General features: G+C 41.1%; 1 protein-coding gene across 4 annotated transcripts; it reads right to left on the bottom strand.

The window, feature by feature from the left end:
* Positions 1-441: 441 nt before the first annotated feature.
* Positions 442-14,355, bottom strand: GHITM (growth hormone inducible transmembrane protein). 4 transcript variants are annotated; one of them, XM_005226337.3, is made up of 9 exons: positions 14,327-14,355; positions 12,555-12,719; positions 11,474-11,573; positions 9,872-9,983; positions 9,332-9,473; positions 6,083-6,191; positions 4,438-4,626; positions 3,829-4,000; positions 442-1,798 (listed from the first exon to the last, which is right to left on the bottom strand). In XM_005226337.3, exons 2-9 carry the CDS (start codon positions 12,681-12,683, stop codon positions 1,714-1,716), a joined length of 1,038 nt encoding a protein of 345 aa, XP_005226394.1. In that variant the 5' UTR covers positions 12,684-12,719; positions 14,327-14,355; the 3' UTR covers positions 442-1,713.
* Between the last annotated feature and the right edge of the window lie 9,339 nt (positions 14,356-23,694).

Below are 23,694 nucleotides of genomic sequence, written 5' to 3'. Positions count from 1 at the left end.
TCATCTTCGTTTTACAGACGAGGCAATGGGGGGAGAGGTGAAATAATTTGCCTGCAGTCACAAAAAGAATAAACAGAAGAGCCAGAGTTCAAATAAATGCAGTTCTAGCTGGAAGTACCATGGTTATCATGACATACTGTAGCTCAGTGGTTAAGAATCCGGCTGCCCATGTAGGAAGACGCAGGTTTGATCCCTGGGTCAGGAAGATCCCCTGGAAAAGGAAATGGCAATCCACTCCAGTATTGCTGCTGGAAAATCCCACAGACAGCTGAGCCTGGTGACCTACAGTCCATGGGGTCACAAAGAGCTGGACATGATTTAGCGACTAAACAACAACTACTACTCTACGTGCTATGTCAGTAAGAGAGTCGTGTGCTTTCTCAAACCCCTATTCGATGGTACGTATATGGTTCAGCTGGAAAAATTACAGACCAATCACCATCTGACTAGACCCTTTATTATTCAGAAATGAACATCCTGAAGTGAGGTGGTTAGAATAGTTTTTTTCTGGATTACTGTAATAAATATTTGTCGATACACCATCTCAATAATCATACACTTTTTTCATTCTTAAGAGCTTCCAGAAATAACTCTTCTGTATCAAAAAACTTACAAAGGGCACAAGATAACAGTCTATGCGGAAGGAAAATCCTGGTGGGGGAAACTCTAATGAAGTGTTTTCTCCAATACATTTTTGATCAATACAGTTCAGGAAAAAAGCCTCACTTTGCCTTCCTTTTTGAATGCAAGAAATCAGATTAAAGGGAAAAACTTTCATAATCTCAAGTATAAATCATGAACAGGTTTTTCTGATAAAAGCTTTAAAGCTTGAAGAAATGAGAAAGACAAGCATGCATTTCTTTAAGCATCTCAATAAATTTGCAAAATTTTTCAGCAATTATGCACATATTGTTTCTATACTTAAAAATGCAATAACATTCATGCTTTGAGTCTTTTTTCCTGAGTGTTTTAAGGATACTTTGTTTCAGGTGATTCAAAAGTAAGACTTACAACATACACGTTATATAACAGGAATTCGCCATGTGGTTAGCATTTTGAACTCTGCGAACAGCGTGAGACAGCAGGCAGTCAAGCATGACCCCATCTGTACTGTAAGGAGCGCCTGGAGAACCCTCGATGTCTTTGTCACCTGCTCAGTGTGTCTGGCGGCTCTGCGGAGATGCAGCCATGCCTCGTCTGCTCATGTGCAGACTCCCTGGCTTGCTGCCGCCATCGCCTCAGTGCTGAGCATTCAAAGAAACACTGCAGGTGCCCTTTTGCTTCTCTCTGGTCCCTTCACCAAATCCTTTCATCACTTATGACATTACTTGTTAATATTCCACATTCCAAAAAGGAAACTGCAGGTACACAAGTTTGTGAACTTTCACTAAACCAAATAAATTTTAAAACAGATAAAACACTCAAATTCCTGAAAAACAAACCTTGGTTTTCACAATAATTTGAACATTGTAGAATTACTGAGACATAAGAATTGAAAATGCATGTGCTATCTGGAAGAGAACTACTGAATTTATTCTCCAGGAGAAAAACAGACCTGAAGCATCACATTACTGGAACGTTTGAAACACGATGACAAGTTCTTATCTTCTAAACTTCAACGAAAGCTGCTTGTACAAACTATTTAATGAATATCTGCCCCTATTAAACAAGCCAGATATCTGATGTATTGAGGATATCAGAAGCTGAGTCACTTCACTTCTTCCTGTTGCCTCCAGTTGCTAGAATAGTGGCAACACGCATAAATATGTTTAATGTATCCATGTAGATTCCCAGCATCCTAGAAAAGAAATTATGTCCATTAAATATGATGTAGTTCTTGTAACGATGACAAAAACTATTCCTTAATGAAGGAGAGAAAGAGCAATACTGATTATGTGTCCTGCTGCTGCTAAGTCACTTCAGTCGTGTCCGACTCTGTGTGACCCCACAGACGGCAGCCCACCAGGCTCCCCCGTCCCTGGGATTCTCCAGGCAAGAACACTGGAGTGGGTTGCCATTTCCTTCTCCAGAGATTATGTGTCCTAGGTATATGAAATGGAAATTTTAAAAAAGATGTCAACTAAAGAAATCCTGGGCTTCCCTGGTGGCTCAACGGTAAAGAATCTGTCTGCTAATGCAGGAGATGCGGGTTCGATCCTTGGGTCTGGAAGATTCCCTAGAGAAGGAAATGGCAATCCATTCCAGTGTTCTTGCCTGGGATATCCCAGGGAGAGAGGAGCCTGGCAGGCTATAGTTGGTGGGGCTGCAAAAGAGTCAGGACACTACTTAGGGACTAAACAACAAAAAAGGAAGTCCCAGACTAGCAAACTGTCAAGATTTTCTTTTGGCAGATTAATCTTTGTTTAAGGGCAGTTTTTAAAAAATCTTTATATTCTCTGGTACTCTGAGTACAGTTATTTTGTTAAAAAAAAAAAGAAAGGGTGATAGACAATGAACTCATCAAAACAAGACCAAAGAGACACCTTACAAAAATGTGTCAGACACAAGCCTGGCGTTTTAAAGTGTACTTCCTCATTGCCTCCCTGCGTCACCTCCAAAGAAACCTGCTACAAATCTGTAAGCATTATAGGAACACTTAAAAAAAATCATTATATTAAGTTTTAAATAAAGAAAAATAAGTTACTTTTAGAAATGTCACAGACCCTGTGAAACTCATGGAAATTACTTAATTACTTTGGTGGAGACACCAAGGAAACGAAACAGCATCATTATACAACACTTAACATCAGCGTGTAAGCTGAATATTTCCAAAATGGAATTTTCAATTTTTAATAAAAAATTTAAAATTGAAGTGTTCTCAATTTTTAATAAAACTGGCTTTTCTATAAAAAATTAAGTCAATCATGCACACTCGCCAAAAACAACACTTGACTAATATATCTTTTCTTCACTTTTAAAGTCTGTTAAATATAAACTACAAAAATAATTTACCGACAAGAGTTTTATAAGGCTAACTAACAAAAGTAGGTACAATACTCTGAATGAACTGAATACACACCTAATTATCACACTTAGTTGCCATACAATCAAATGTTCCATGTACATATAGCTTACTAAGGACAGAGACCAGACCAAATGTTAATAGTAATAAAATACTAAAATTCAACAAAGTCATTGTTGGAGGCTGAACTCAAAAGATATGTTCAAGTCCTAATCTGTGTTATCCGTGAATGTGACCTTATTTTCGGGTCTTTGTGAATGTAATTAAGATGTGAATTAAGAAGAGGTAGGACTGGAGAAGGGTGAACCTTAGTCCAATATGGCATCATCATGAGAGACATAATACTCTGGGCAAGACTGACGGCAGGAGAAGGGGACGACAGAGGATGAGATGGCTGGATGGCATCACTGACTCAATGGACATGAGTTTGAGCAAGTTCTGGGAGCTGGTGGTGGACAGGGAAGCCTGGCGTGCTGCCGTCCACGGGGCTGCAAAGAGTTGGACACGACTGAATGACTGAACTGAACTGATGAGAGACAGAGATACAGGGAGAATATCACATGAACACAGGAGCAGAGGTCAGAGGGACAGAAGCTAAGGAATGCCAAGGATGGCTGGTCACGACAAGAAGCTAGGAGAGGCATGGACCAGATGCTCCTCTGGAACCCTCAGAACGCACCAGCCCTGATGATACCCTGGTGTCATACTTCTGGGCTCTGAAACAGAATAAACTTCTGTTGTTGTGAATCACCCAGTTTACGTAATTGTTACAGCAGCCCTTGGAAACTAAGAGTCATAAAACAAAATAGGCCAAACCAACACAAACGTCCTTATGCAACGAAGAAAAGACATTCAAGGCTACTTACGAATTGATGGGATCGTATTTCTGAACTCCATACATTGGTACTACTTCTGCACGCTTGATTACTTTCTGTGTATCATATAGAAGAAACATGCTGAAAAGAACTAATCCACCATAAACCGCCACTGAGTACAGAGTGGCACCAGCCACAGTGGTAGGTGGAAGAAACATCGATCCTGAAATCAAAATGGGAAAAAAATTGTTTGAAAGGATTTTTCTGTAACTGGGATTTGTAATCAACATTACTCACAAAACTTTTTGTTTGGTATACTGCACAGGTAAGGAAACATTTGAGTAAGCGCACTAATTTTAAATACATTTAGTTCAAAAGCCATTGTACTCATTCCTGCAATGGGTCATCTGCCCACATAATAGGAAGGTTCCTGCATCAGAGCAATTTTCACATTCTCCAGACCAACTTTCTCATTTTACATGTATTTGGTTAAACCAGTAATAATGGTCTGCCATTATGCCAAATGAGTAAATCCAGTCAAACTGGCATATATCTTTAAATCAACTTGAATGACACTGACTACATTCTCTCCATTAGAATACCAGGGTATGCTAGATGATTTCAGGACCAAGAACCAAGCGTCAAAGCATAGCGGCTTACCTAGTGAGGACACAAAGACGACACCGAGGCCCACACCCAGGGGGGCCCCCATGTTCAGAAACTTCTCACTGGGCGCACACATGGCCACGGTGGAGAGACCTCCCACGATGCCAGCCGTGTACCACGCAGCTCTGAGGAGAAGAGGCCCCCCTAGGATCGTCAGAGGAGCCACCACAGCACCCATTACACCTGGAGAAAGAGCAAGTGGGCACTTAAGCATTTACTACATAACCATCAAAAGGAAAATGCTTCTAACTAACCTGCCTTTTCAACAAATTAGAGCTTACTGTTAAACAACAGGACTACAAAGTTTTCTCCTTATTTAGCTAACAGTAGCCACAAAACTCCTAAGCTAAAACTTATACCTATCCAAATTCTAAATCACAACAGTAACACCATTTCTAGCCAAATAATCAATACTCACAAGTATAAACAGTAGTCTAGATTTTTAGTAGCTGTCAAATTCAATGTAGCTCACTATTTGGGTCTGAGTCTACCAAGTCTTCATAATAACACTCACATTTGGAAGATATGAGATGAAGAAAAGGCTTAAAATAACTTTTTTTAAAAAGCAGCAAATGCATATTATGTTATAATTTTCTTCTTAAAAGCAGGATACTGGTATTAAAAGAAACACTGGGATCACTGCCCTCCCATCCACTAAAGTTCCGTCTTGTAAAGCTCCATGGAAAATACCTATGGTTGAATTACCTAAGACCTAATGGGACAGAGACCTGAAAGCCAAGGTTGGGAAGTCACGCTGTCTCATATACACCCAAAGACAGCACATGAATATAAATGATGTATTTCACACTGGAAATTCATCATATTGGGTGTCCAAAGCCTAATTTCCATGTACTAACCCCTGTTAAAAACATTTCAGTCTCTCTCCCTGGAAGTTTCATGGAAACGCTTATAGAATTTGTCTTATTTTGTGGCAGGGAACATGCATCTAAGAAGCGTTTTGGTTCTGCACCTGGCTGGCTCTTTGCTCAACACAGAGGCAGATACTTGCCATGGAAAATATTTTATGTAAATAAGCATGTGCCATTCCATAATTAAGGAGACTATTACAAGTACCTCAAAGAATACTAAAACTGTTCCAGAATACCAGGGTTGGACAGCCTCTGCCTTGCCTACAGTAACTTTGTGTCAAGATCTATCTAAATATCGATCCAGCTAATGGTGTCACATTAGCTGTACTTCTGTACAGATCTTTTTGATTGTTTTCTTCCCTATATTCTACTGCAAAAACCTCTGCTCTTATTTTTACCTCCTCTGTCCCTGGTGGAGACCTTTAGTTTTTTATTTTCTGAAAGATACACAGTAAGAACAATTCTCAAGTGATGTGTACCAGACCTGAAATCTTTCTGGTATTAGACAAAATACATAAAAAGAAACCTCTGCCTTACCTAGACTATTACCAGAGAATAGTGTACCACTGGGACCGTCCATGGTCTCAGTATCAGAAACATTAACTTGCCAGAATGGAGCTCTGGCAATAATACAACCAGGAATAAGTGCAGGATAAGTGTTTAGTAGACCAGAGGCTTAATTAAACTGTGTGTGTATCATTTACGACTGTGAAGAGCCACCCAAAAAGGTAGTATTTAAGACTGTTTAACAACAATTTTAAACAACATACCAGAATGTAGTAACCAAGCAAGGTGCTTTGGGCCTGGACTCTGCTCGTATGATATTGACTGTACCAGCATTCCAGCTCCAATCATGGCTGCAAAGGTTGCACCAATGGTCTGAAAGACATGTATTACTAAGAAAAATGGATCCTCACACAACAACAAAGTAGAACCCACAAGTTCCAAGTTCAGTTAGTCCTTCCAATAGACTATGCTTAAAAAGATGAAGAATAAACAGAATCCTTTATTTTTCTAGCACATTAAAAGGCCTTGTGCTTACTTCAGTTTGATCAAATTAGCAAGAGTGCCCCCTACTGTCATACATAAGGTATTGCACACAACTTTAAGTAAATGAGTTTTTATTCTGGGCTTCCCTAGTGGTCCAGTGGTTAGGAATCCACCCTGCAATGCTAGGGGACACCTATTTATCCCTGGTCCGGGAGTGTCCCACATTCCACGAAGTAACTAGGCCTGTGCACCACAACTGCTGGGCCTGACAGAGTCCAGGAGCCACAACTACGAGCCCACACACCTAGAGCCTGTGCTCCGCAACAAGAGAAGCCACAGCAATGAGGTCACGCACCACAATGGAGAGAGGGCCCCACATGCCGCAGCTAGAGAGCCCACGTGCAGCAACAAGGACCCACCACAGTCAAACAAATAAATGTAAAAATAAATCTTTAAAAAAGTTTATTCTTGCTATACAGAGGTGTAACAAAACCACTTTAAAAATCCCAGAACAATTATTTTAGATTATATTTATTTTGGCATAGCACTAACATTAAAAACAATTAGTGATGATATACCGATTAGAACATATATGGCACACTGCCTTAAACTTTATTCTCTAAATGAAAACTTGAAAAATAGGAGCACATGAAAAGATGAGAAATAAGAGTCTTCGCTTCTAACCTCCCAGTTTTTGGCTGAATTGGCCCTCATCCCTCTTCTTTGTCTATGTTAGATTTCCATTGTTATACATTTATATATTCTGTGTGCACAAAAAAGAAATGTTTGTAATGCAAGAAAGATGATGATCTTCAGGAAATTTAAGGCAGAAACTGCATACTTGCAGCCCTTTGGCAAGATTAGGCAGCAGACATTTTGTTTGGCCAACTATTCAAACAAACAAACAGAAGTGAATTCATTTAGTTGGGAAGGCTTTCTCTGCTGGCTCAGACGGTAAAGCATCTGCCTACAACGCGGGAGACCTGGGTTAGATCCCTGGGTCAGGAAGATCCCCTGGAGAAGGAAATGGCAACCCACTCCAGTATTCATGCCTGGAAAATCCCATGGACCGAGGAGCCTGGTGGGCTACAGTCCATGGGGTAGCTGAGTCAGACACGACTGAGCGACTTCACTTCACTTCTCTAGGTGCCAATAATCCCGTGTAACATACCAGGCCTGCCTCATTCATCTGCCTTATCTGCCTGAACCAAGGACATCTGAATGGTCAACCCCTGTGGTAAAGTCCAGGTAAGTGTAACAGCTGTTTCTGCTGAGAATGGGAAAGCCTTCACTCCTAATACAGACCAGCACACTGGATTCTACTCCAACATCTTCCAACGGAGAAACAATTACTAAAAGCTACTTCATGGATCTCTGCATTTTCAGGATATTTAACACAATTGTGTATTTTTCTTTTAAAATCCTTCATGACCCAGGTCCGTTTTTTGCCTTTTACCTTCCCATACTGTACACTTCAGCTACACTGAACTGGTATACTGCAAATACATCCCAGTTTCCTGCCTCTTTAATTCTGTTTATTGTGCCAAAAAATACCTGTCTTCCTATCTGGCTGACGTATTCAAGGATTCCTTCCTTGAGAAAGTTTTCTTAGTAGATACCATGGCTGTTATAAGCACTGTCAGATGTCTCTACTCTGTTTCAAAAGCAGAAACTTTGTGCTTGGTACTTTGACAGCATGCGTATGCCTGTCACCTTCCAAAGGCTTCTTCATCTCTGTAGCACCTGTCTGGCTTTCTAAACTATTTTACTTAAGCAGCCCTAACAGCAGGTGAGACTAATCTTATGCCTACAGGCACCTGAGAATATGGTTCAAGCACAAAACTTCCTTTAAGTCTTGTATTTTAGGGATTAAAGTCTTTTGTGTATTTTAATCTTTCATGTTTGCTTTATTATAAAAGCACTGCTTTGAACTGTTTACCTCATTAAAACTGGCATACCTGATGAGAATGCAACAAGCTGATTGTGTGCCTTCGATAACCTCGAGGCTAGGAGACCCTTACACCCATCTGAGAAGCAAGACCCTAATACTCAAGCGTCCAAATGGCTAGATAACTGCACATGGGTCTCCTTTTGGAAAGTACAGTATAGTGGAAATATTACAGATTTGGAAGTCATGGGGATCTGGGTTGCCAAGAGAAAAATGGAAAGAATCAGTGGGCAGTTGCCATGAGAAGTCTGTAAGTGTATTAGATAAACTTTCCCATCTCCCCTTCCTTTCCAGTCTCACACTACTGCTCTGGTTTGTGCTCTTACCATCCCTTGTTTCAGACCTCGAAGAGACACAGCTGGTACACTTGCTTCTCGTCTCTTCCACATCAGCTCTTAAAGCTCAAATACATATCATACTTTTGCTGTTTCAGTATCTGCAATGGCCTCTGTTAGGCACTCTGCTCAGCTTGGCAATCAAACACACCCTAATTGTGTCTTCTTTCTACTCCAGACCTCAAACACTCAAAGTTCACTTGAATGGGATTATAAAGTCACTTGGAGTGACTACCTTCTCTCCTCTTTCCAAACTATTTTATACAACTGGACTGCTCTGTCCTCTGAACCGAAACTCTCATTGAATATAAAGCCTTATATAGGTTCAAGGAGAATTCAGAGTAACAGCAGCAGTATTATTCTACTCTTAGAGTAGCTTGGGTTTTTGTGACAGCTATTTTCCTTGATCTCTAAGATGGATTTTCATCTGCCTTATTTTTTAGTGAACTTCTAGAAAACAGAGCTGTGTTAAATCTGCTACTAGGTAAGTAGGATGTTCCCTGTAAGTTTAAGTTCCAACACCTTTACTGCTACTAAAATACATATTCAACATGGAATAATACCTGACTTGCCTAAGAATGTATATCCTACTTTGTTTCAGCTGCACCCACAATTCATATATTACCTGAACAAAAACATATTTAATATAGTAAGGTATTCTTTCCACTTAATACCCCTCCTCCAATAGTTTTCATCTAATCTTTTGCTATTTAGTGGCAAAGGAAAACAAAAACAAGCCGACTTACTATCCAAGAGCCTCTCATCATGAAGTTCATGAGAGCAGGAGTTCTGCTCACTGCCACAGCAGACAAAGCTGTTAAGCCAATACTTCCTGCTAAGTACATGTAAGTGGAATGAATTCTATCCTTCACATACTGAGGCCAAATTCTGTAAGAAACACAACATGGTTAATTTACAGGATTATGAATGTGAATCTTGGTTGAATCATTTACTGGCTGGGAGACCTGGATAATTGCTCCAAATTTTATCCCATTATCTAGGAGATAATGATGTGTATGTTGGAGTTATGATAAAAAGTACCAAAATGCATAGAAGCACTTGGCATACATACAAAACAACACATTTTCTCCTAGCTTAAACACATATGACTATGGTAAAGATTTCTATTTACTTTGAATAAATAGGTGCAAAGGAAATAGATTGTTTTTATTCATGTATATCTGCACACAGTTAGAACACTGGACATAAAAGATTCCAAAAGCGGCAAAAGATGAGAAGAAACCTGGAAGCTTTAAGGCTAACTTGTCTGGGAACAATTTACTTACACAGCTTTTTCAATAGCTCCGATCTCATTAGACATTCCCAATCCATAGTAGCACAAAGCTCCAAGACCAACTGCAGCCCCTCCAGCAATAAACCATCTTCCCATCTGATCAACTGCAGAACACAGGAGGAGATGCACAGTAATTGTTGTCTTGACTAACATGATCAGACTTAATTAATCTGTAATTTCACTCTAACAAAATTTGAGGACACAGTGTTATCTGCAGATGTAGGGGTACTTCTGTGATACACACTATTTTATTCATAAGAGATGTACATCCTCATGGCACTCTTAGAAAGTAAAGATGAGCACATTTTCAGTCAAATGTTACACAGTGCTATTAACAAAGATGATCAGGAACAAAAGAACCAAAGGAAAATGTCATTAGTGTTCACGCAGCTGAATCAAGGGAGAGGGCGCTCTTGTTTTCACGAGTGCTGAGAAAGAAACAATTATCAACTCTTAACTGCATGGAGATATTGACAAAGAGCCTCTTACTCCCTTTAGTCAAAGTCTGTTCACTAACAATGTTACTATGGACTGAGATGACTCATATAATTTGGTTTCTAGGGCCAACTGACCAATAGAAATGCCCTGAGGAACGCCACGTAGGGCTCTCTCCCATTTGTATACAGATGGTCCCCAACTTAAGATTTTTCAACTTTACAAAGATGCAAAAACAATATGCATTCAAGTAGAAACTGCACTTTAAATTTTTAATGTGAGTCTTTTCCTGGGTTAATAGTTCCCTGTGATGCAGGGCCGTGACAGGAAGCCACAGTGCCCAGCCAGCCAGCTGACTGTGCGGGCAAACCACCCACACACTTATAACCATTCTGTGCTCATTCAACAAGTTTTTCACCTTCAGGATTCAACAAATAACAGGGAAGAGTCAACACTTTATAAAACAGTTTTGCCCAACTTTAGGCAAATGTTATATATTCTCAACACATTTAAGGTAGGCTAGGCTGAGCTATGTATGATATTCTCAAGGTTAGGTATATTAAGTGTATCCTGAACTTATCCTCAACTTATGATGGGTTTATCAGGATGTAACCCCATTTTAAGTCAGGGAAGATAGGTATTAACCTTTTGCAAGGGTGTTAAGTAGAGTTCTTTGACTTTGGGTAGATGACCAATCAAGATTCTGAGGTTGCAAAGCTGAAAGTCAAGCTGTGAACTAAGCTGACTTCATTAAGGTATTGCTTCCTGAGAGGCCCTAAATGGGCCCTTCTTGAACAACCAGGTTTTTATTAACACCTATGTTTTGGTGATTTACTCTTGGCCTGAAACATATACAAATATTATGTCTGAGTAAGAGTCTACACAACTTCAAATGAACTTCATTAACAGAGTGTAACTTTCAGATTATAGCATAATAACTAATAATCCTTAAAAAAAAAAAGGTGAAAGTACAATTTTTTTCTGGAAGAAATCTGACTGGGAACCACTGAGCCCAGAGCCAAGTAGCAATCTTTCCAGGGTCATCAGATCCCTGAGGATGACTGCCCTTCTCACAAGATGCACATACACACAAGTTTGCACACATTTTAAGGAGGTTGTTCAGGGGCCTCTTAAGAGTTTACTAAAGGTTGCCACCTACTTTTAAATATTTTTTCCACCGATGGTTCCAAAGCTGCCTCCTTGAGTTCTTGGGTTGTTTTTCCACGTCGAATCCCAATTCTTGTCTTGGTAGCATATTCCTGACATAAATGAAAACAAAGACACATACCACCCATATAAAAGAATGTTAACAATAAAACAGAGGGTGGATCTCGACACTCTAGATAACTCTGTAAAAAGTAGCTTGATACTTTCTATGTGTGTAACTTCACTATGAAGGTTAGCTAATCTTTAAAAAATTAAATTAGACCCTACCTGTACTCTAGCTTTGAAGTGACTCACTAATTCATTACAATATAACTTCTGAGTTCAAGTTTCAGAATTACTTATTTCATAAACTATAAATTTTATTTATACCTCTAGACTTATCATTTTAAACACTAACTTTTAAAAGATATGCATTCAATAAGCATTAACTACAGTTCTCTTCTGGGAAATGGGCTCAATTTTTCCCTCAACACAAAGCCAAAGGGAGAGAGGACTTCTACCTGTATTTCAGCTTTTTCAACAGTGAAACAGTTAATTTTAAGAAGAAAAAAGTTGTCCCTCTTAGCTTCTGTACATTTCCATCTACCTCACATTTAAAAATTTATACTCCTAATCTGAATGCTAGAGCAGAAATCTAGTATAAAAGGAACGGGTTTCTCTTTAACCAGACAGATTTTATTTTACCACTCTCTAAGCAAGAGCTGAAATGACATGGTTAGCAATTGGTCAGCCAGTAATATTCCCAGGGTCTTAAGCTTTTGACAATAGGATCCACGATTTCTTTGTTGAACCATACAGCTCTCAATCCTTCACAAATTACTCTAAATTCTCTGAATGAGAAACTCCAAGAGCTGTAAGTAAAGGACAAGTTATAGGGGTTCTTTATCATATGTGATAAGGACGGAACAGAATGCTAAGAAGCCAATAGGGAGACAGTGCTGATTTGGGGCTTTTTCAGGGTTGTTTCAGTTAATCACTAATTGATAGAGTCGGGAGCTTCATGCTTTGTCCAAAAAAAAAAAAAGGCCCAGGAGCATAGAGACAGACAGACAATACAAAAACATTATCTTTACCCTGCTGGGTGTTAAAAGCCATTGATTCTTTGTGATGGAATTCTTCACAACGGGGGAGGCCTTGGTGAAAGCTGGGTGGAAAACCCTAGAAGGCAGTGCTCGGAGACACACAAGTCTTGCGGCCAGCATGGTGGTACACCAGGTTTACCAAGCAGATCTGAAACGCTAGAGACAGACAAAAAACAACCCATTAACCAACTGAAGGAAGGACGTAGAAGAGATAAAAGCCAGTCACTTCCTAGTATAAAAGATCAAGAGATGTTTTAAAATGATAATAAATACTCTGCTTGTTTCTTGTTAGTTCAAGAAACCCATCTCACAAAAAGTTTGAGACAGATCACCAAAATGGGCTTAAATCTCAACAGGAACAGTAACAAAAGAAATAACTTGTTTGAGTTATGTGGCTAACAGAGAATTAAAAGGGTGTGTGATGGATTTTATAAACGTGGTTTTGGCTGAAGATTTATACCAGTATTCAGCGGGAAATTATAAAAGAGAGCTAATAACAACTTTGAGCAGAGGAAAAATGTCATCCAAACAAGAAATGATTAACTTTTCAAGGTCATATTACTTTTTAAGGCTATAAAAACCATCCGTGGAAACCAAACATGCCAAGTGTTGTTGTTTAGTTGGTTAAGTCCAAGGGACTCTTTTCAACCCCATGGACTGCAGCATGCCAGGCTCCTCTGTCCTGGATTTCCCAGGCAAGAATACTGGAGTAGGCCGCCATATCTTTCTCCAGAGGATCTTCCCCACCCAGAGACTGAGCCTGAGGTTCCTGCATTGGTAGGCAGATATTTCATCACTGAGCCACCTGGGAAGCCCATGCCAAGTATTATTTCCCTTGGAAACAAAACATAAAAATATTCAAGGTACTAAAACCACCTGGGATATATCTTAAAAATGTAGATTTCTAGGTCTAACTCCTGTTCTAATGATTTAACCCCTAGAAGACAGCTAAGAATCCTTGCTTTTAAATATATAAATATATTTCCAGATCTGTCACGGGATCTGCGAGGTGCACAACTCTGACAAACATCCTTTGGGAAAACACCATGTCATTCTAGCACTTTCACGCCATTACATCATCTCAGCCTAAAGCTGCTATGCCTCTCAGTCCTCAACACACCTACGGAGGCACGCCAGTTCAGCGGCCTCCAAGATGGCAATTCTGCTTCTACCGTAAGAAAAAAGTGGCCTCGGGCACAGGTTTGTTCTCTGAAACTCAGGTGCCTTAGCTACAGAATGGGTAATGTTATCGAGCCCTTACGCTTCCGTGCACATTCATGAGCTCCGGCGCTTGGTCATCAAAGAAAATTCACCCTTACCACAACACTCGGAAGAGAGCCGGGCAGCAAAACTCGCACCACTCTACAACACAGCAGACTCGGGATCCCCTTATCTACTAGGGCGGCGGCTGGGCCGCCCGGCCGCGAAGATGAATCAGCACCTCGCTGCCCAAGAAGAGGGCAGAGAGGACGAGCCCCTGCCCGCCTATCCCAGGTCCCGCAGCAGCCACCCCCTCCACAGGGTCACCTGCAGGAGAAAACTGACGGGCCGCCAGGCCGTGACGCAGTCTGCAGCGCCGCAGCTTCCGACCTTCCCCACACGTCGGCAGCGGCCCCAGAGGGCCGACAGTCAGTAGTGCAGAGTACCGCGGTACCTGTAGGCCCGGGGGAGCCGTACCTCAGTCCCTGGACACCTCAAGCGCGCAGTTCCCCTTCCGGGCCGGTGAAACTCAAGCACCCAAACCTCCCGCTCCCTCCGCCCACCTCTTACTGACGGTGCGCGCAGTCTCTTTAGCTCACGGCGTGACGCAGCATCCGGAGAAGCTGCAAACCCTACGACGGACAGCCAATCATGAGCGGAGCCCTAACGGAAGGGTGGGCATAGTAGGGAGGAGGGCTTCCGGGTTAGGGGGCGGGGCCAGTGGAGCACTGTTGAGGGCGTCACAGACAACGTCCATTGTCGGTGTGGGCAGGGAAGGCGTTTAAGCCGTCTTTGCCGAGGACCGCGGAACGTTCTTTCGTTCTTGTCTTAACGGCAGGAATTACAGAAATTATGATCTGATCTGATCTGATTTTAAAATTGAAAGAGGATAGTATGAGAATATTATTCTTTCGCCGCGTTTCTTTCCCCTTGTTGCGTTTTTGCGCCTTCTCAAGAACGTATTGCGACATAGTGTGCCAAATTGGGTTCAAACCGGAACCAACCGGTGTCTTGGGTACGAGGTGAAATGTGCAAAAGGGTGTGAGTTACACAAGGTCGGAGAGCGGACAGGCAGATTTTTAGAAGTTTATTTCATTGTTTTGTGACATACCCACGACATATGTTCAAGGTTCAGCGAATACTTGAATAATAGGTTGGTACAACAGGCTCTGCCTCTTATGCAGGGTTGTTCTGAGAACTGCTCCTATTCAGATAATTTGTAAATTGAAAAACCTTTTTTTTGGTTACGCGAGGAAGACTTTTTTCTCCTAGCCTGTTTACTCATTAAATATTTACTGAGGCTAACTTTGTACCAAGCTCTGTACTAGGGATACATACAAATAAAAGATAACATTGTACCGTTGTTTTGGCAAAACAAAGGTACTATGGCGTTTACTCTGCTGGAGACGAAAAATTGACAAAATATTTGTTAGTGATAAGTACTAAGAAGTACCAGGTTCCCTGGTAGCTCAGACGGTAAAGCGTCTGCCAACAATGCGGGAGACCAGGGTTCGATACCTGGGTCCGATCCCTGGGCCAGGAAGATCCCCTGGAGAAGGAAATGGCAACGCACTCCAGTACTCTTGCCTGGAAAATCCCATGGACTGAGGAGCCTGGTAGGCTACAGTCCATAGGGTCGCAAAGAGTTGGACACGACCGAGCAACTTCACTAAGAAGAAAAAGCTGCGTGAAACACTAGAGGGGCGGTATTTCGATAAAGGTGATTTAACAACATGTAAAATTTATGAACCTTATCTAAGCTATTGTTAATTGTGATTTATGATAATTCTCTAACCATGTAAATCTTGACACAGATTTGCATTTTATGTGGGTAATAAAACTGGCAGCTCACACACAGTTCTTGTTTCTTTACCCTGAAAATGGCAGGAAAATACTGTAGAGAAAGCTGTCACTTGAGGTTGTGAACAGATCATGAATAATCTTTAGGCTAGTATTGTTTCCAAAGATGTTAAGTGTTTTAAGGAAGGCGAGTTACCTAGGCACATCACTGGGAAGATGTGCTTAGTGTGGAGTGGGAGAGGTTTCATTGACTTAGAAACCAGTTAGAAATCTATTGCAATTGTTAAGCAAAAAGGGACCGAGGTTGGAATTAAGGCAGTAGAGCGACAGAGGGGGTTTATGACAGAGGTAAAAAAGTAAGGAGGAATTTACAGGTTTTAATGACTGAGTGAATGTAGCTGATAAGGATGAGGGAGGCACTCAACATAATCCCTCTGGACTGAATGGAGTGAGATCGGCTGGATAATTGTACCATTAATTTAGAGGCAGGATACAGGAAGAGCTACAAATGTGGGGGGAGTAAATAAAGCTCAGTATGAACTGTTCCATTGTAAGTTCTCTGAGTCTAAGACCTTGGCACTGTAGGACAGATAACAGAAAAAGTCATTAATCACTAATCCTAATGCAGGTACACTATGCTCAGCGTGTCCCACTCTTTGCAGCCCCATGGACTGTAGCCTGCCAGGCTCCTCTGTCCATGGAATTTTCCAGGCAAGACTATTGGAGCGGGTTTCTGGTCATCTGTTGATGGAGGCGTCCATACTTTGGCAATTGTAAGTAATGCTGCTATGAACACTGGGGTGTATGTATCTTGTCAAATTAGCATTTCTTCCCCCGCCCCCAAATATCTCCCAAGGAGTGGAAATTCTGGGTCATATAGTAGTCCTTTGTTCAGTTTTTTTGAGAAACCTCCATTCTGTTTTCCACAGTGGCTACACCAATTTCCATTCCCACCAACATTATGAGAGTTCACTTTTCCCCACATCCTTGCCAACATCTGTTGTTTGTGTTCTTTTTAATGATAAACACTCTGACAGGTGGGAGGTGACATCTCATTGTGGTTTTGATTTTGCATTTCCGTGATGATTAGCAATGTTGAGCATCTTTTCAGGTGCCCATTGGCCATCTGCAGGTCGTCTGGAAAAATGGGAAAACTGGGCAGCTACATGTGAAAGAATGAAATTAGAACATTGTCTAACACCATACACAAAAATGAACTCAAAATGGATTAAAGACCTAAATATAAGACTACTAGATACTGGAGGCAGGGAAGGCAATGGCACCCCACTCCAGTACTCTTGCCTGGAAAATCCCATGGATGGAGGAGCCTGGTAGGCTGCAGTCCATGGGGTCACTGAGGGTCGGACACGACTGAGCAACTTCACGTTCACTTTTCACTTTCATGCATTGGAGAAGGAAATGGCAACCCACTCCAGTGTTCTTGCCTGGAGAATCCCAGGGACGGGGGAGCCTGGTGGGCTGCCATCTATGGGGTCACACAGAGTTGGACACGACTGAAGCAACTTAGCAGTAGCAGCAGATACTGGAGGAAAACAGGCAGAACACCCTTTGACATAAATCACAGTAATATTTTTTGGATCCGTCTCCTAAAGTAAAAGAAACAAAAGCAAAAATATTAAAGTGGGACCTAATTAAACTTAAAAGCTTTTGCATAGTAAAGCAAACTATGGACAAAACAGGTAACTGACTTAATGTGTGTGTGTTGTGTGTTACTTGTTCAGTAGTGTCCAACTCTATGACCCCGGGGACTGTAGCCCACCAGGCCCTTCCTTTGTCAGTGGAATTCTCCAGGCAAGAATACTGGAGTGGGTTGTCATTCAGAGGATCTTCCTGCATTGCAGGCAGACTTTTTACTGTCTGAGCCACCAAGGAAGCCCTAACTTACTCAATGGGAAAAAATGCTTGTAAATGACATAAGGATTAATACTCAACATATATAAAGAGCTCATACAACTCAACATCAAAAACAAAACAAAACAGCAGCCCAATTTAAAAATGGGCAGAAGAACTGAATAATGTGGCTGTTCTAATCCACATGGGACCCAGGAGAGGAGAAAATAGTTTGAACTCCAAGGTTGGTGATAGGTTCTAAATCTGGGCTGGCAAATTATCAGACTGTCCTGAGCTTCCCAGAATGGAATAAACTAAGCTATCTGCTTTAGACTGACTGAGGACTCGAAAGCAACATTGATGCCAGACTAAGGGAAGATGTAGCTCATTTTCATTCTCATTTTACTGGCAACTTTTCAGTGTCTACTTCACACAGAGATGCAACCAAATACTGTATATGGGTCACAGGGGAACACCATTAATGGAATAGTATCCATGGAGGTGCAGAACATTGGAGAAATCCTGAGAATTGTCTCATACTTCCTGATCAGATTGTAAGGAGTAAACTAAGATCCAGAAATGATCGTAAGCTTAAGAAAACCTAACAAGATAATGGTGGATCTGGGTCTAGAATGTACATTCCCAAATGAATGTAAAAACTGGTTCTCAAGGGGTGAAAAAAATCTTTATACACAGACAGACTTTAGAGATATTGTGGGTTTGATTCTGGGCTACAACATAAAGTGACTGTCTCATTAAAAAGAGTTACACAAATATTTTGATTTCCCAACACATGTAAAAATTATGTTTACACTATGCTGCACTCTATTAAGTGTGCAATAAAAGCATTGTGTCTGAAAAAACAATGTTCATATCTTAATTAAAAAATGTTTTATTGCTAAAAAATACAAACCATCATCTGAGTCTTCAGTCATAGTAGTAAACTCAAAGATCACTGACCACAGATCACCATAACAAATAAAATAATACTGAAAACATTGGAAATGTTCTGAGAATTACCAAAATGTGTCATAGAGACACGAAGTAAACGAATACCATTGGAAAAATGGCTCCGATAGACTTGCTCACTGCAAGGTTGCCACAGACCTTCAACTTGTAAAAGATGTATATCTTCAAAGTGCAATAAATGAGATATGCCTGGATACGTATAAAGAATCTGCTAAAGAATCTGCCTGCAATGCAGGAGATGCAGGAGACACAGATTTGAGCCCTGGGTTGGGAAGATCCCCTGGAGGAGGGCATGGCAATCCATTTCAGTATTCTAACCTGGAGAATTCCATGGTCAGAGGAGCCTGGTGGGCTACAGTCCATGGGGTCTCAGAGAGTCGGACATAAATGAAGGAACTTAGCATGCATGCACACACGTGCACACACACACACACCACAGCTATACATTACACACAGTACATGTGCCAGTTTATCTGTGACATTAAAATTTCATGGAGGAGGGAAATTAGGAAAAAAATGCCTGAAAAGACTTGTTAAAGAAGAAATCATGAAAAACTGGCTGAGGAAACTTTAGTATAGAATCTTGGACTTCTCTGACATGGTGGTCCACTCTGGTGGCAGGCCTGCTCAGCAGAAAAGTTTTAGTTTGCCATCTATGATTCTATCAATCAATGAGATGTTGTTTGAGGTAGTTTTATGATCTCTTGGTAAAATTTCCATAAATGTGTTCTCTGTATCTTATTTCTAGCTGCTCTAGGACATCTCTATCTAACATGTCTAAAACCAAGGTATACTAAGAGGTGGTCCAGCAGATTGCATGTAAGAGATGTACTCCAATATTCCTTTCTCCCTGAGCCTTCAGATTCTTTTATGGTAGTGCTTTTCATGTGTAGGGCTTCCCTTGTGGCTCAGCTGGTAAAGGATCCACCTGCGATACGGGAGAGCTGGGTTTGATCCCTGGGTTGGGAAGATCCCCTGGAGAAGGGAAAGGCCACCCACGCCAATATTCTGGCCTGGAGAATTCCATGGACTGTATAGTCCATGGGGTTGCAAAGAGTCAGGCAGGATTGAGTGACTTTCACTCCAAGTGTAAGGATTAATAGGTTCTAGGTGGCTCAGAGGTTAAGGCTTCTGCCTGCAATGCGGGAGACCTAGGTTCGATCCCTGGGTTGGGAAGATCCCCTGGAGAAGGAAATGGCAACCCATTCCAGTATTCTTGCCTGGAGAATCCCATGGACGGAAGAGCCTGGTGGGCTACAGTCCACTGGGTCGCAAAGAGTCAGGCACGACTGAGCAACTTCACTTTCACTTTCACCTTCTTTCAGATCCTTGAGCCAGACGCAGTGGCATCACCCCTGAGCTTGTTAGATATGAAAATTCAAGGTCCCCCTCAACCTACTAGATCAGAATTTCTGGCTCTAGGGCCCAGGAAACTGTTTAACCAAATTTCCAAGTGATATTTCAGCATGTTAAAAATTAACAATCACTTTTTGACAGTATGCTAGAGAAATTTTGGTGTCTCATATACCTTCATATAGGGTACTGTTTAATCCAAGCTTCAGTCGTGATGTGCTTAGTCGCTCAGTGTATCCGACTCTTTGTTGGACTGTAGCCTGTCAGGCTCCTCTGTCCATGAGGATTCTCCAGGCAAGACTACTGGAGGGGATTGCCATGCCACCCTCCAGGGATCCCAACCCAGGGATCAAACCCAGGTCTCCCGCATTGCAGGTAGATTCTTTACTGTCTGAGTCACCAGGGAAGCCCAAGCTTTAGTTAATCAACTAGAAAATTATAAAGGGACTTCTACAGGCTTACGTGTGTGTATGTGCTAAGTAGCTTCAGTCATGTCCAACTCTTTGTAACCCCATGTTCTGTAGCTTGCCAGGTTCCTTGGGCCATGGAATTCTTCAGGCAAGAATACTAAAGTGGGTTGCCATGCCCTCCTCCAGGGGATCTTCCTCACTCAGGGATCGAACCCACGTCTTCTGCATTGCAGGCAAATTCTTTACCACTGAGCCACCAGGGAAGACCTCACAAGCTCATAGTAATGCAATTTAAATCCTGAATTCCAAGGGAGTACATCTGTATTGATAATCAAACTATATATTTAATTTTCCTTAATACCCTTACATTCTACATCCTTATGTGCTAGCCAGACTACTGATGATTCTAATTGGTGAGATCCTATAACTCCTTGGTATGTTAAAAAAAAAAAAAAAAAAAGCCTCCAGAAGCAGCTTTCTCCATCTGGGCTATGTTGAAATCTGACTCTTATCTTGGACCTGGAGCCAGTAAGTGGTGGTATAGGTGATAAGATTCTGCATCTTTTATGAGTAAAGTGCTTTAGGTGTAGCTGTTGAATTTTAGTTTTTTAAATGGAGCAAAGGCCAGGTTTCCTTGTGGGGGGAGTGGCAGGCATTTGTGTGTGTGTGTGTGTGTGTGTGTGTGTGTGTGTGTGTGTGTGACTACTGCTGCCAAGAAAGAATACTAAGGGACACTTGGGGGTTCAAAATTCTCAACCTCATTAGGATCTGCCCAAATGTTGCCACACCATTCTGTCTGCACCGATGCCCTCACCTTAGTGTGAGATTTGGCAGATTTTCCTAGATAACTCATGCTGAAACTTTATAATCCTTCCAATCAGGCCCCAAGTTTGATTCTCAACTACATCTGTTCTGTGGTCACAGGAGATAAGAGATTGTTGTCATAGTGGTGTTTTTTGTTTTAATATTAAATAAAAAAAATTAATTAACTTATTTTTTGGCCACACTGTGCAGCTTCCAGGATCTTAGTTCTGTGACCAGGATTAGAACCCATGTGCCCCACAGTGGAAGCCCAGAGTCCAAACCACTTGACAGCCAGGGAAGTCCCATAGTGATATTTTGATTTTATACCCATTATTTGAGTTTGGTCTTCAAAGTTTCAGTGTCGTCTTCCCTGTACAGGACAGTCAGAAATAGCCAGCTGGCCCCACATGTTTATAATGACCTCTGTTGCCTTAACAAATAAGTGCCACGTTTTGTCTTAGCAACTAAATGCTACAACTCTCAACTCCCTTTCCTGGATCCATGCTGCACCCCTTTCTATACCAGTAATAATCTGAGTCATTGTGTTGCCACCACATGTCTGGGAAAAAGGTTATCTGTGCTCTCATCAAATATGTGAGCCATTTCAGAATCCTGTTTTGAGAGCCTGTATCTCAAAAGGATTATCTCCTGGGTACCACTGATTGTATTAGCATCTCATAGAAAACAGATGGTACATTAAAAGGAGACAATTGAAGAGTCTAATGAAGTCACTATTTGCAAGTGTGTGTGCTAGGATAACACACACACAGGAATAGTAGAGCATCCTAGAATTAGCAGCGGTGAGAAGCTGTTACCACCTTGGGCCCAGAGGGACAAGGGGAGGAAACAGTTAGTGGAGCCTGGCAAGAGTTTCAGGCGTAGGAGAGAGATCATCAAACAGGAGCCATGCATGACCATTATTAAACCTATGGCATGGCAGGATGGGAGCCATGTGGATAAATATCCCAACCTCCCATCCTCTAACCTCCTGCTGGTGTCTCCCAGTGGCCGAACTCAACTCAAGCCAGAGGGAGCTGCAACAGTGCATCCCTGAGGTCAGTCTTCCAGAGCCCATGGCAGCGTGGATGAGTGTTTAGAGTGGACTCAAGTTCTTCATTTGTTATAGGCAGAATTATGGTCCCCTTCTCCCTCAGTCATAAGCTGAAGCTCTAACCACCAGTGTAACTGTGTTTGGACATGGGCTCTTAAGGAGGTGAAGTTAAATGAGGTGGTAAGTGTAGGGCCTTAATCTGATAGGACTAATGTCCTTGTTAGAAGAGGAATAGACACCAGATAATCTCTTGTACTCTCTCCCTCACTCTCATCTGAGACACAGTGAGAAGTCAGCTGTCTACAAACCGGGAAGGGAGGTCTCACCAGATGCCAACCCTGATGGCACTTTGATCTTGGACTTCGAGCTTCCAGAACTGTGGGAAAATAAATTTCTGTTGATTAAGCCATCTGATCTGTGGCATTTTGCTGTGGCAGTCCAAGCAATCTAAGACATCATTTATAAGATGAAGATTGGAATACGTGGCCCATGGGGTTCCTAGAAGGAATAAATGATGTAGCATGTATGAGGTTTCTGAGCCGAGTAAATGCACAATAATTAATAACCCATTTAAAAATATTTTATTGCTTTATTTTGGCCATGATGCTTGGTATGTGGGATCTTAGTTTCCTGACCAGATGTCAAATCTGCACACCCTGTCTTGGAAGTACAGTGTCTTAACCACTTGACTGCCTGGAAAGTTCAATAATTCTTTATTATGTTTATTATTGGTATTAAGAGTTAAGTAGTGAGTCTCATTTTTTTTTTAGAAACCATTTTTTTTTTTTGAGCTTCAGTTCTCTTTCTTGAGGTGAACCAAACAGGCTTTCATACATTATATATACTATGTGGTTTGGGATACACTTTTTAATGTATAATGTAATCTGTTTTTGTTAATATCTCACTCCCCTCCCCAACCTCTGTAGCCCTCTGGATTAGTGTCTCCTTTAGAAGTTTATAGTGTCTTCTTTACTGGTTTATAACAGATGGTTCTGAGCTCATTACTCTATAAATATAGATTATATTATTTTTTTTTTCCTGAGTGGATTACTTTTATCAGTCTCTGATGAAGCTCACCTGCCACATTTCAAAATGTTCTTGTCAAATAGCAAGCCCAACACTATTTTCATTTTCTATCTTCTATATTTTACATCATGTCTTGCTTGTCTTTTTAATACATAAATGCTTATGGGCAGAAAGCACTCATTTTATATCATTTTATATGTCAGTTTCAAGCATCAAACACACTGATAGTTTTGGAAAATATAATGAAAATCTTTTCAGGAAAAAAAATTCGTATCTTAGAACTTGATTTATTTAGATTTATAGGAATGGAAGGTGTACTTGTAATAAAGCGTGATCATCCAGATATTTTAGGACAGGACTAGGCCACATGGTCAAAAACCTGAAAGTGAGGGGCCCATATGGATCTTTAAAGAAAAGATAACAATAGTGCAACAGTTTGTTAGATATTAGGATTATACTGTTTTAAAAATAATACAGAAAGTAGGCTGAAAGAATAATAATAGATAAAACTTACTGAATTCTACTATGGGCAGGCATTGCTAGTTGTTGGTCATTTTATATTTACTATATTGCTTTATTGACTTTGCCAAAGCCTTTGACTGTGTGGACTACAACAAACTCTGGAAAATTCTGAAAGAGATGGGAATACCAGACCACCTGACCTGCC

The sequence above is a fragment of the Bos taurus genome, chromosome 28 (assembly GCF_002263795.3).
Source record: "Bos taurus isolate L1 Dominette 01449 registration number 42190680 breed Hereford chromosome 28, ARS-UCD2.0, whole genome shotgun sequence".
NCBI classification, from domain to species: Eukaryota; Metazoa; Chordata; class Mammalia; order Artiodactyla; family Bovidae; genus Bos; species Bos taurus.
The sequence above is the reverse complement of the archived record's forward strand: the minus strand, read 5'-3'. Positions and strand labels throughout refer to the sequence as shown.

Coding starts and splice junctions, on each gene's coding strand:
- GHITM (XM_005226337.3), bottom strand. CDS start 12,683: ATGCTGGCCGCAAGACTTGTGTGTCTCCGAGCACTGCCTTCTAGGGTT. Junction 9,474..9,871: donor GGAGCTATTGAAAAAGCTGT/GTAAGTAAATTG, acceptor TGTTTCTTACAG/AATTTGGCCTCAGTATGTGA. Junction 1,799..3,828: donor AAATACGATCCCATCAATTC/GTAAGTAGCCTT, acceptor TTTCTTTTCTAG/GATGCTGGGAATCTACATGG.